This window comes from Dysidea avara, chromosome 11 (genome assembly GCF_963678975.1).
Source record: "Dysidea avara chromosome 11, odDysAvar1.4, whole genome shotgun sequence".
Taxonomy (NCBI): Eukaryota; Metazoa; Porifera; class Demospongiae; order Dictyoceratida; family Dysideidae; genus Dysidea; species Dysidea avara.
In genome coordinates this window covers 8,459,207-8,473,781 of record NC_089282.1, presented here as the reverse complement: position 1 = coordinate 8,473,781, position 14,575 = coordinate 8,459,207, and the positions used below count along the sequence as shown (strand labels likewise).

Sequence of the window (14,575 nt, the reverse complement as noted above, 5' to 3'; positions counted from 1 at the left end):
ATGATACTCTGAAAGACTGCGTGCATGGACTGCTACTTGTTCTCTTTCAACATGATGAGATATGACAATCAATTTCATGTAGGAGTGCAATGGGCTACCATTAATGGGACCTTATAACATCAACACAGAGTATAATATTGTAGAGACACGAATGAAGAAACTAATACTATAAATTGTTGTACTTGCTGTCATCACATGCACACACATGCACACGCATGCACACATGCAGCACACACACATGCACAAACACACACTCACACTCACACTACATACCTATTCAGAAGACAATGGCAGGGTCTTTGATACTGGATTGGACCAGGCACAAATTTAGGTTGAATGACACTATCACTAGTGCTGAGTGGACTCATTTGTAATAATAAACTCTGCTATACTCATAGTTCAAAAACCCATACACAAATGCACATGACAAAGATCATTGTCTGCTGGTGCAATTAAAATTATTAATTTAAAAATGAAGTAGGATTACAGTACTAAAAGTAATGAAACAAGAAATATGAATGATGGTAGCTATTACAAAATACATGCAGCTTTGTGGAAAACCCCACATTGGTATGTCAAAGTAGGGATTTTCCACAAAGCCATAAACAGCTACCGCCATTGATATTTCTAGTCCACTACATTTTATCACTGGAACTCTACTTCATTCTAAATTAATAATTTTGAATTGTACAAGTTTGTTGCTTTTTTATTGTATAGATACACACAAGTGACTACTTTATTAGAATATCTCAATCTTACTGTTTATCTTGAGTGAACTACTGTATGCAGTAGATTGATGGGCATGTTTTCCATGTCTTGTTTAGATCATTAAGTGGTGTGGTCACCATGCTCTGTTGTTCAAAGACATGGTGGTGTGTCCTGATCACTTAAGGGGTGTGGTCACCATGCCCTGTTGTTCAAAGACATGGTGGTGTGTCCTGATCACTTAAGGGGTGTGGTCACCATGCTCTGTTGTTCAAAGACATGGTGGCGTGTCCTGATCACTTAAGGGGTGTGGTCACATTGCAATCATTTTTTAAACTGGTTACACATATCTACTCTCTCTAACAGTAGTGTAAGTGCTTCAAATAGTTTTGTGGCATCTTAATACGCTCTTCTAAGTAAAGTGTTGATATGGAAAATTAATGCCACAGATGATTTCCATGAAGGAGAAGACAAAGACAACGATGACCATGTAATTGTGTAAAAGACTGGCAAGAAATGGTAGCTGTATACTACTTTGTTTGGTCTGTAGCCTTGCAAAGCTAGCTGGCAGGCTAAACAGATTTTGGCAATTTTTTAAAGCAAGATTAACATTCAGTTTTCTGTGTTTTCTTGTTCTTATTGATGCTGGATGCACTTAAAGGCTCTTCCGTAAATCATCACATACAATATATTTCCATGATGGTTTTTAGTGGCAGCATTTTAATGGGCACCATTCATTAAGGGAAACCCTACTAAACAGTACTACCACCATACTGTTTGATTACTACCTGTCCAACTACATTATCAATTCTTAATTGCAGTTTCTATTTACCTGACCAAGTAGCTAACAGTGAATACCAGATAGGAGACCTGAATTCAGGCTAAGTGCAAGGGAGTGGACTAGGTCAATACAAACACTACATGGTCAGTATGGCAACTACAAACCGAATCATGTTAATGCACTTTCTGTAACAACTTTAAACAGGCTGTAGGACCAGGTGTCCTACAGACCTTCAGCACTTGTGCTGTAAAGCCTTAATAAATAAATAAATAAATAAATAGACAATTATTGGCCAATTCAAGCACTGAATAGCCAGCATGGGATATGTAAGTAAGTTATCACATTATATACAAGCTGAATCATGTCAAATGCATGGAGTACATACCATCAAATCTCAACATGTGCAGCTACATGCACATGTGGTCTCAATATACATCAACAAAGGAATTGAATTACAACGATGCCCTTGTGTATGGCTTTAGCATTATGGAACAATTCTGCTAGAGGATTTGAGGAACTTTCAAATTGTTAACTGCGTATTTGAAGTAATTTTCTTCTTGGTTCATGAATCATTACTAACTACATAGATCTCTGATAGCTGATTCTGATAGAAACAAAGTTAGCTCCTTTACATGTTCTACATGCATAGTGTCAGACTTCTTAGGGTATTATTTATACCATACAACTTACTTGTTTGTTACAATCTGTAAGTCCTTGATGGTATTCCTCCAGATACATATTTCTGATGAATAATTTCTAATTCAATTGTCTCACAGTTTGTCACTATTACTCACTAAGCCATATGCTGCCTGCCTAAGTTGCTTACATGGTTTTTAAGATGCACCTATATTGTGCAATCCAATTGCTGGCAATCAAACAACTGTGTGTACAAGGTTTCGATCACTTATTATTATCCATTGTCCTAGTTTTCAGGAATGTTTTTCATTTCCAACATGACCAGCTAGCTAGCCGCAACCATATTGCCATAAGTATTACATGAAGTTCGAAAGAAACCACCTAACTATGCATAAGAAAATTACAATATAGCGTCCTGCGCAGGAGAGTATAATGATGACAATTACTTCCCACCAATGTCAACCTTTGCCTCCACAATCACCATCTGGCTCTCTGTGACAGCGACTCCAGCAGTGTACCACACTTAGAGAGTCATCAACTCTAATTTTATTACTTATATGCAAACTTGATATTTGAACTAACAGGGGAGTTAAGTGCTTCTGTGTTGTAGCCATTTTATTGTATTCATGATGTCTAGCCATGCATGCAATTTGTCTGAACCATATATCATTTTAATCATTGTTATTGTAGTACATACTCACACAGCTGTACTATCTTCATGGCACATTGGTTGTACATGTTATTATATCACTTACAGCAGACTACTCCAACATCATCACCATGGCTACACTGGCTAATCCTATTATCATTGTTATCACAATGTAGAATATGGATATCATCATCAGAGCAATCTACTTCACTGAAATGAATGGTCCCATTACCTTGACTAAATCTAAAACAAGCACCATACATATGGTAAGTGTTAACATTACAGGGTGCATGTAGCTTTTCTTATGGCATGTATAAAAATTCTTTGACATAATTATTTCCTAAGGTCCCATTTACTTACTGTACAGATGAGGTATACAAATTATATGGAGTTTCCCTTATGGCATATACACTTGGTTTGGCTTCTTAGCATCAGGCTTAGCTTCAAGATATAAGATCTCACACATCAGTAGTAAAATGAATTGTCACAGTTGAAAAATTGTATGTGTGTGGAAAACCCTTTTCATAAATCTGGTAATATTTGTGATTTACATTGGTTTGACTAAGTGTAAGTCTGTATGTTCACTACTTAGTTAAAACGCTTTAGAATCTATCAGTAGTAAACCTTTGCAATTGAGCCAATAAATAGTGAGGTTGAGTCATTAGCCATGTTAAAATCCCCCAAATCTGTATACAAAAACGCTGGTGAAAGCATTTTCGCAAAGCAAAAAGCAAATTCGCAACCTGCTTGACAAGGCCATTAATTTCCCTATAGCTCCACATACTATTATTATGTTAATTACATGCAGCATATATCAAATGCATACCCAAGCTCATCAGCTTCACCAAATGATAATGCTCTACTTCTACCAAGTTGTCTACAAGCAGTGTCTGCACTCTCCCTTGCAAATCCATTAATACATATTGTACCCCACTGGTTGTTGAAGAATATTTCTAGTCTACCAGAACCTTGATCAGCAAAAAAACCTGCCAACCGTAGATCTCCTTGGCATTGAGCCATAACTACAGAACATTATATACATTCAAAATGAGTTATAACTTAAAGAGCAAAATAACTGTGGTGGAATTCATATGGTATGGTAGTACTTTATAGTAGGGGGAGTACAAAGGAATTTGGCTTTCACTGCAGTAAAATTCTATTTGGGTAGTTAATATTATCTGACTAATTTTAAGGATCTCAATAGCTTGCACTCAAACCATGGTTCACTGAATTGATGTTATTGTGTGACATGTGAATGTTTCATTCTATCATGGTATAGATCCATGATTTTGGAAATCTGAAGTCTCAGTTTCTTACACCCTTGACCATGAAGGTGTGTGCTTTTCTGTCGAAGAATATCACAAGAATCATACTTATTTTCCTTCATAACAGACAGCTTGGCAGTGATGATTAGGCCTAAATGTGAATCCAAGAGCATCTTAAAACACTTTCAAGAATCAAACTTTCTATAATTTTTTTTTAATTCAATGGCCAGAAATACTGAATAAATTACAGATTGAAAAAAAAAATTTTGCAAGTGCAGTTCAGCCTAGATTGTAACACTCTGACATTTATATATTTGCTATACCTTGTGCACTGTAAAGTGTCCAAGCAATTATGTTTTTTGCATTGGCAGATTTGTGCAGTGATGATAATGATCACAAAACCTTCAACACTGAACATTTACAAGCAAGAAGTTTAATGGCCTAGTGTTTCAAACTGATGCATTGCCACCAGCATTTCATTGCAGCTTAATTAACTGATCTCAGACATTATTTGGACAATTTAACAAGTTCATGTAGAGTTTGACTCCCCAACTGCCAGCAATACGGAGAGTTTAGATGTGAATATTAGATGTAGTTTGACTATTGGCAAGTACCATAATAGACTTCTATAAGCGTTCGAGCGCTAATCGGATGGCTGCAGGTTCGAGGCTGCTCAGGTCCAGTCATGGATTTTTTCTCCTTTCTCCACCTTTTCAAACATACTTTCTGTAAAAACTTTAAACAGGCTGTAGGACCAGGAGTCCTACAGACCTTCAACACTTGTGCTGTAAAGTCTTAATAAACAAAATAAAAATATGAGGATATTAGACAAGTACAAGGAAAAATTAGGAATTTTGAGTTTGGTCAGGGGTCACCAAAATACTGAAAAGGTAGGGAAACAAGTGAGGTTGCTTATACACCTGCAGATATACTAGTGGACATTTAATCCTTAATGCAGTACTATAGTCTATACTCTCTGTGTGTGTATGTGTGTGTGTGTGTGTTTGTGTGTGTGTGTGTGTGTGTGTGTGTGTGTGTGTGTGTGTGTGTGTGTGTGTGTGTGTGTGTGTGTGTGTGTGTGTGTGTGTGTGCATGTGTGCGTGACAGTGACCAGATCTGCGAAAAGGGGCCTTACAGCCTTTCCAATTGCATGTACTTGGCAATCCATAACTTGACTTGTGAGTATGGTAACAGCCTGAAATTTGGTCACCTTACACTCCTGGATGTAATTTTAAAACAATGGGTTAAACACTTGATGAGTTATGACTCATAAAACTTGGAAATTTGAAAAGGCTATAAGACCCTTTTTCACAGATCTGGTCATATATAGGTATAAAACACCCACTAGTATATATCTGCAGGTGTTCCTTGTTTCATGGTTTGGACAGCTGACCAATGTAACAAGAGTTATTAACAAGAAACAGGGCTCAGGTGAATGCAAGCAGACTATAATGTCAGCCATTATCAATTTATGCTTGTTTGAAGGTATCAGGAAGTGAGTTAGTCACTCAGCTTCAGTTAAATAAAAAAAATTCTGTAGCAACTTTTCCGAAGTGTTTTTGGTCACTTTGAACATACTTTTGGGCTTGTAACCAACAGTTCCAAGACACCATGAAGATTGTAAGGCTGGTTTCTTGTCAATATACTTTTTACGTGAAAAAGTGCAAACTTCCATGATCCCTAATAAAACAGTACTGCAGTACAGTACTAGCATACTGTATGAAATGATAATAGCCCACCCGTCATGGACGATCTGGTCAAGAACAGAAAACTATTAAATAGTGGCTTAACCTACTTGACTATAGCTAGCTAAGATAACTAATTAAATGTCATAAATGACACCTTCAGCCAAATGTAACTTGACTATGTTATGGGCATAATTTTTTTATCCAAAATGTGCATTTGATTTTGTGCCTACTACAGTAGCTGCAATGCATGCATCTCAGACTTACCTCTATTTCTTTCTCCACTACCGTGATTGGCAGGTACTGTATAAATGACTTCTTCTGTTGAGACTGCTGACTATAGCTATTGCATTTACACTGGGAACTGTATAGTGACTGGATAGACACTTCTCATACTGTTCTTCATTTGTAATGCTGAGTAATGCATGGAACATAGCTGAAAATGAAGCAAAGTGATCGCGCTTAACTTTTTCCAATAAATTGTACTGATGGTCAAAGCACATATCAAGTTTGGGCCATCATTATTTCATTCCTTGTTTCCTGTCACCGCCCAAATCAATTTTTAGGTAGCTGCACCAAATTTTATTGTAGATCATGTGAATGCACTATGTCATGATAGAGGGAGGCACAGAATGACCAAGTGTTAAGGTAAATGCATTAGCTGTGTAGCAGAAGGGTAACTAAAGGGTTGGAGTCCTTCCACTCTTGTTCAACGGAAAGTGTGAGGGTACAGTCTTTGCACCTTTCACACTCCAATATAGCATGCAGTTATATACTCAAATAGCTATATAATTAATAATCAAAAATCATCTCTTGCCCGCACCAGTTTTGCTCCATTAGTTGATGGTAAACAAGCAATATAATAATGATGGTCTTAGATGCGAAAAGAAAAAGAATTTAAATATGACTTGGAAAATAAACAATAATGAAACAAGGGAGGTTTCCTACATTATGCAGCTGACATTTAATCAATCAATACTGAGGCAACCAGAATTAAGGGCATCAGAGTAGGCAGACTAGGCATGACAAGTGAGGTCAGAGCCTCACCACTTTCTGGCTGAAATTAAAAGAAATCAAACTTGATGAAGCCACAACTAAAAGTACAGTGAACATGCAGTACTTATTTTCCTGGGGTAGCATGCCCCCAGATGCCCTAAGACTAGCTGCCTTGAGTAGTATTAGGACTGAGCCTTAACAAAGTGTGCATGTTTTGCAATATACACACCACTTTCCAAGTTGGTGTGTAGATATATTGTGACATTCTGGTGTGCAAGTCAGACACACTACATTTTTTACAGTGTATTATAGGCACAGAAACAAACACAATGATTTTCATCCTGATTATGAAGCTACAGCGCAAATTTGACTTGAGTGAAGACGCATGATCAGCAGTAGCTATGTACGTAGCGGACTAGAAAACTTATCTTTTACTGTATTGTAACCTTAATGCTGTACATACAGTATGTAAACTAACCTTTTGATATTTTTGTACTTATAGTTTGTTTGTTTTTTGCCAAGTCAGCTAGTCTTTGTAGTTAACTGTGTGAGTAGTTTGTTGTGTTATACTGCTGAGTTAAGTGTACGAACATTCTTCAAGGCCACCTACAGCTACACACCCTCCAGTTATGGGTATAGCTACTTGCATGTGGTCTGTATCTATGTACAAACTCCATTCCCATGCCACATCTGTGAAAAATCTCCAAAGCTAATCGGACACTGGCTATTATTTGAAAGACCTTTCATTTCACAGATAACCACATGTTTGCTACTCTTTACAAATCCTTGGTAAGACCAGTAATTGAGTATGGTAATACTATCTGGGGGCCATACTATACATTCTTGACCAACAAAACATCGAAAAGATCCAGCATAGAGCTACTAGAACACTTGCTGGCTTGAAAGACACTCCTTACACAGAACGTTTACGTATACTGGGCTTATACCTTCATTGCAATATCGTCGACTAAGAGGTGATATAATGCTATTATACTGTCTTGTTAACAATGATATCGGCATCGATCAATATTTCTGACCTTTTTACTACCTCCTCAGTCACTTCTACTAGAGGCCACATGTACAAGTCATATAAACCCCATGCTACCACCAGGACAAAATGTCACTTTTTTCAGTAAGAGCAGTATAACCTTGGAACAGTTTACCAGATTATGTTACCGTGATGGCATGCACAGTCTTTAAGAACCAGCTTGATTTCTTCTCAGATCAAATTGATTTTTTAATTATATTGTACTAACTTTAGTCTTTAGTTAACCTTTTTGTATTAAATGATAAGGTATCACAGGCTTTTGCCTTCTTTCCTTTTACACATAATAAAAATAATAACTCACCATCATGTATAATGTAAATTAAGACGATCGCTAAACACATTGGACCAAAGGTACGTAGGGTACGCATTCCTGACTCAGTGGCGCAGAACTCGCTATATATCACTATGAGCCGCTCTACGATATCTGACCGGCTCTGGCGTTTGGTGCACCTTGAACTTGTGATGTCTCCGCCTCTATAGCTACACTTTACCGGCGGCCGCGGAATAATACAACATCCAGATCAATTTTCATTCTTCTGTCATAATTGGTTCGGGGTATAAGGGTATTACCCCCAGATTTTGGGAATCACATGATGCAACTAGTACGGGTACTGCTTCACTTTAGCGGCCATCAGTCAAGTAGCTACAATACGGCTTCCATCTCTGGGCGTTAAGCAAAAATTGATTTAACTGCAATAGCATATAGCTACTGCGAAATTATCAAACCATGTTTCATAATTATCACTATAGAACTATAAAAAATAATAATCATTAAACATAAGATAAAAAGAATTAAAGGATCGATTGTGGGTTCTTGTTGGTTGTCATTAGTAAAGAAGTATTAATTATGGGATGAGCTGTATCAGTGATGTTCATCAGGGGCGTAGCTAGCCAGAACATGATGGAGGGGCAGGCATGCCCCCACGAAACGCTCAAAATTATTCATGATTGCAAAAAGGGCTAATGACCCAATGGTGGGCTAGCCAACATACGGTGTTGTATTATTACAGCTTACACAACTAGCTACGTAACTATTTCAGTACTGATTGCTTATCACGTATCAATGATTCAATGGAGGTATAATTCGTCGAGCATCATCGCACGTGCCACAACTGTACTCCAACAAATTCATCCACAGTCCGGTAGAGCTATATTGTTAATATTTTATAGTGGTAATACAAATTACTTTACGTTAGCCACAGCTTTTGCTGCAGTCCTAGCACACTGCTGACAGGATGACACGTTCACTCACTTCACTCGGCGAAATCAAATGCCACGTATTGCATGAAACTGATCCCACCTGTCTTTCTTGCTAGTAGAACTTGTAAGCTTGTGACTGATCCGCCTGACTGACTGATAAAGTAAAAAAATAGACTACACTGCCGTACAAAGATCGATCTAGTGTGATCGACTCGAGAAACTAAACTTGGTACATTTAACACTTTATCACCTCGTAGGCAGTAGGTTCGTATCATCATCTGGTCTCCTTTGTCACTTGTGAGTTGCGACTCCTGCCGCGGCGAGGTCCTTAGAGCGGGGCACTCTTCAGATTCGAAAATGTTCTATCACGTGAGTAATCTAGAAGTGTGTCTCTAATATTTTCGTTCGGTGGATTCACGAGCGAGTTGAATGTTGTGTGTGCGCGTTCACTAGCAACCTCTGGTGATACCGCGTAGTAGGCTAGTAGCGCACATAATTTAGTCATTTGCGTGTCAGTTTAATACTGGTAAGCTTGTGACGGAGGTTAAAAAAAACAACAACCACTACGGTGATGGGGGGGCAGATGCCTCCCCTTGCCCCCCCTTGGCTACGCCTCTGATGTTCATCCATGGTTCATCTACAGATATATCAAGAAGGGCACTTTATGTGAGCTGTTTTGCTTATTTTGACTTTAGAAAACAGTCTGGGCCAGCTTTTCAACTGAGTCATAAATTAGTGTACAAAGCAAGTAAGAAGACACTGGTAACAGGAAAGAGCCAGCTGAATTAAAACTTGAAGAATTTTGTGCAGTGTGTGAGGAACAAGTATTTTGGCAGACCGCAAGGAGGCTATATTCTGCAAACAAACATCACTGAAGTGTATGCATGGAGTTATTAACAGCCGGTGCAGTGGACTAATGCCATGTTCAATAGTGAGCTGATTTTTTTCTGTTGCACAAATTCAAGGATGTGTCTGACTGCTAGCCTTGAATCAGGCTAAATGCCAAAACTCCAAGATCAACCAAATCTCAATTATAAGCCTTCTGTGCATGTGAAACCATGCCCATAGCCACTGTAATTTCATGGACCAGCTGGACTGGGAATCACTTGAAAATAGACGAACAAATTTAACCTTTTTTGTTTGAAGTGAAGCATGTGAAATGTTACACTTAAGAAATCCTTAGGTGGTATGTAATTAATGTGAGTGTTCCATTTCAGGTCTGACTAGATACATTGAAATTACACACACATCTTGGTCCAAATCACGTTTGCCTGGTGGGATCACACGTATTTGTTACAGTGCGGGCTGCTCTGTGTTGGATCTACTCTAGAGTTGAGATTTCAAGGTATAGACTGCCAAAGTACTGACACTGTTGTAGCATATTTAAGTAGAGAACAAATGAATACAGTATTGCTAGATTATTTGTGTACAATTTTTTTATAATGAAATTGATATCCCATTTTGATTTGTACCTCCACTTTGCAACATATTCAAGAAGTTACCACCCTTTTAATCTCCATCCACTGTCATTAATTAACTAAGATCTCACCAGTCTTTGTTTTTTTCCATCTACAATTTTGCTTTGGAACAAAAATTATCTAAAGGCTCTAAGTATTTAAATCTATAGTTCACCTTATTGTAGTTGTACTAATTTTATTGACTTGTTTGTATGTTTTCTTCATTTTCCTTTGAAGTTGTACAGTATAGGTAAACAAAGATAAATTTTCTCTCCCATCTTATTCTAGGATTTCTATTGACTAAGAAAAATTTAATTATTTGTATACAGGCTCAAAACTGAGAAAATATAAAGAAAGTGAATTAATATTATACAGTCAGTTTGCTTTTGGATATTTAATGTCTCCAACCGCAACAAAAATTCGATGAATCCATGCATCTTATCACTGGTCGTCTGAACATTCTGAAAGTGATACCTCACTCAATCAACCATATATTCTGTTTATTAGACTGAATAAAGTCATGATCACCTAGCCTTTTCCTGTCACCAGTAACTTTCTAGTTAACTCTCTGTGGATATTATGTTCTGAAACTGAAATTGAGTGGTCTTCTAAACTATCTTGTCAAGATCAGCAGAAACAACTGACATCTAATCAGCTACTGTATTGTAGTAACAAAACTTGCCTTGTTCATGCAATAAATGAATTGAAGAGACCTGCTTGATATATCAGGTAGTAGAACAATCACTGCATGAGACAGATATTAATATTTTATTATTATCCTATTCCGGAGGCTCCACTGCTAAAATGCAATTTCAGCAATGATAGCGGCTAGCCAAGCTGCAAGTTTTGATTCAGAAAGCATTCCATTCTGTAAAATAGACCCCATCCTGTATTCAACTCACTATTCAGGCTGAGATCTGGCATTAGTCCACTACTCTGTTAATGAATCATTGATGTTCACACAATATAGCCTCCTTGAGGTATCTGATTATTTGCACCTCACACACTGCACAAAATTCCTAATAGATTCTGCTTAGACTGAGTTGATTCAGCTTGTTACCATACTTGTTTCCTTTGTAGTGTAGCTACATACTGATTTATGCCGATTAGAAAGGCTGGGCCCCAAGTTATACATTCTAAAGTCAAAGTAAGCAAAAACAACTCACATACCAAGTCATGCATTAAGTTCCCTACTTGATGCATCCGAAGATGAACACATTGAGTCAGCTATTTTCCCACAATTAGTACTTCGTTACTAATGACAACCAACAAGAACCCACAATCGATCCTTAAATAATAAATTCGTTTTATCTTTTTTAAGGTACGTTTGATTACCTGCTGGAAGTGCCACCGATAACTTGTACAGCAATGGTAAGCTGCAAGCTTCAATTTGAGAAAGCATTCCGTTTCGTAGTTTAGTCCATCATTCCGTTCCGTTCCATTCCGTAGAATAGACCCCACCTACAGTATACATGCATGGACAATATTATGAATGAATGTTATATCTGTTGGAGTCAAAAAACATCTTGATACTGGAGAAAAAAGTAGAATAATGTAAGTGATCACAGCATGTACATTAACAGCCTTCACGCAAAAAATAAATGAATAAAATTCTTGCTCTATGGTTTCTGACTCTGATAATACTCCTTTAATACTAGCTCCTTCATAAAGCACCATAATCCATTCTTTCCATTCCATTATAATTAAGTGTATGCACATATATAGTTTGATTAATACATTCACTACTGGACATTTGAAAATCCAATGAAAAAAATGTCACAACCTGTGAAAAGTAAAGTTTTCACAGGTTGAACATCATTATATTTTTTCATTGCATTTTCATGGACAAAATCTTCAGTAGTGATTCCAGTGCAAATGACCCCATATATTACTATGTAACATGTTATGCTACAATTTATAACCACATAAAATATAAATGTCTTCAGATAGTGGGCAACTCCTTGAATGGTCTTTTCCTCCTCTAGGAATACGATAGCAATGAAAAAAACAAGTGCTGGTTGTATGACAGTTGATTGACTTAGAAGTGAGCCAAACTGGACTACCATCATCGGCTCTGTGATTTATGTGAAACATGTGTAAATTACTTTTGTACCAGAGCTTTGTACAACGGCACTTACATATATTATTAGGTTACTAGGTAAATTTGGTTTCCTATTTTACTAGACCATTGAATCAATAACTTTAACCCTTGACATGCATGCAAAAACCAATCGCCATCCATAATTATGGGTATGTAATTAACGTAATTTTATTTAAGAAGTAATAAGAATTGAAAATGATATATAGTGGAACCTCAGTTACCCCTTGTGACCAGGGGTGGTCCATAAATCTGAAATGTCTGTATCTCTGAAACTGTGTTTAAAATAGCATAAAGAAACTTAGTAAAAAATATTAATATTATTCAACTACCCTAGTAGAACAGTCACTACTCTAATAGAGCAGTCATGTCCATACTTTGGTTAACCAAGAATCCGGATAACTGGATAACTGAGGTTCTACTGTACATAACTAACATAACTATGTAACATGGGACGAAACTTAATATGTAATGAACGCAAAGTTTCATATTGTTCCTATCCACCTCAATTAACAATTTCAATGGCAAATCATGTCATACACAGTCCACATAATTCCAGAAACAATTGTAGTCATGTACATAATGCACATTAGTTAGTTGATGCACATAATGCACATTAGTTGTTACTAACCACATTAGTTACTAGGCCTTTTTTAAGTGGCATAGTGTAAATAGTGGACTTATGGACTGGACTCATAAATTTTGCTGACATTTAACACCAAAAAACAATTAGTAGTACCACATACACTTATTTTTCTTTATACATAATAATCAATCAGAACTAAATATATATACTGACGCATTTATTAAATTTTGTACTATGGTAAGGGAAACCAGGACCTTCATGATGTTTATTGTGGAAGAAACACCGGTCATCTTTGCTAGCTTGTGATGGTATTATGCAAAACAGTATAGTGGTCAGAAACACAGAGTTTTGACTTGTATTGAGTTGTAAATGATAAAGATTGTGTATTCATTCAGACTAGCCCTTAAGTATGTGCTTATGTATGGTGGCATGCTACAGCTACTAAACCTCAAATTTACCATGTAGCACAAATTATTATTGAAAGTTAGCTACTCCTTTGGAACCATAAACATTTTAAAATATTCAACTATTAAGCATTAAATTAATACTATGAAACCTAAGATTCACAAAGTACTCTAGTTAACTGAAAATGCTTAATATAAGCTTTAAAAACTGCCCAGATAAGAAGTCATATATGCATGCATGTAGCACTATATGCTTGTCAAGCTCCAAGAGGAGTCCCCATGACTGGTCACATTGTCTTTAGTCTCCTCATTAAATCCATGCACCTACACATACTGCAGTTACCATTACCCATTATATGACTTTTTCTGAGGTTGCAGGTACATCTATATGCAGGTACTGTCAGTTAATTAGAATCCTTATTTATGCTATAATGGTTTAAATTTTATGGTTTCAAGGGAGCAGCTAACTTTCAATGTTGATGACTTAGCTAGTCTATATACCTAGTTATAGCCCATCAATTCATAGGCCATCAATGTGGGTCCCTGATCATCGCCTGATGGGATAGTTAGCAAAACATTCTTGACTGCTCCTGATTCAGTAGAGTGTTCGATTGTTTTAGCGTAGCTATTAACCTAAAAAATTATTCCATGAGACATTTTCCCGTTCCCGTCACAGTTCCCGTTCCGTTCCCATACCCTGCCTAAACCGCCACCTCTGCCTGAGCGGGGGGCAAAAAATTGAGTAGCTAGGTACATAATACCGTGCATTACTTATACCTTCCTTACTTCATACAGACGGTGAAAGACATCACAGGCCTCGAAACAAGCAAACCTCAAGTTAGGGGGTTCGGCCTTGGTTTCTTCTTCACCCGGGAGTAACTACTTCTTCTTTGCAGGCTACTTCTTAAGGCACATAAATGCCTTCCGTACGTCGCGTTCGCGGAAAATTACTGAGTAAAACACAGAAAATTTACGAGTTGCTTGAGATTTTCGAGACCGGTTTTCGCTATTCGGGCGCCGCCAGACTATTTAAACAACGAAATTTGAACAGACTTACTAAAATAT

The 14,575-nt window shown here is 37.2% G+C and overlaps 1 protein-coding gene across 4 annotated transcripts in view; it reads right to left on the bottom strand.

The window, feature by feature from the left end:
* The window catches only part of LOC136237594 (scavenger receptor cysteine-rich domain superfamily protein-like), a 45,697-nt gene extending 31,256 nt beyond the window's left edge, over nt 1–14,441 (bottom strand). Inside the window, exons 1-3 of one of the 4 annotated variants that reach the window (XM_066027794.1) lie at nt 8,067–8,298; nt 3,598–3,793; nt 2,878–3,014 (exon numbers count right to left, since the gene is read on the bottom strand). In XM_066027794.1, the coding sequence (XP_065883866.1) occupies nt 2,878–3,014; nt 3,598–3,793; nt 8,067–8,133 (400 nt within the window). In that variant the 5' untranslated portion in view covers nt 8,134–8,298. Of the gene's footprint in view, nt 1–2,877; nt 3,015–3,597; nt 3,794–8,066; nt 8,299–14,296 lie in introns of those variants that run through there. The other 3 variants (XM_066027795.1, XM_066027797.1, XM_066027796.1) reach the window with 3 other exon arrangements.
* Between the last annotated feature and the right edge of the window lie 134 nt (nt 14,442–14,575).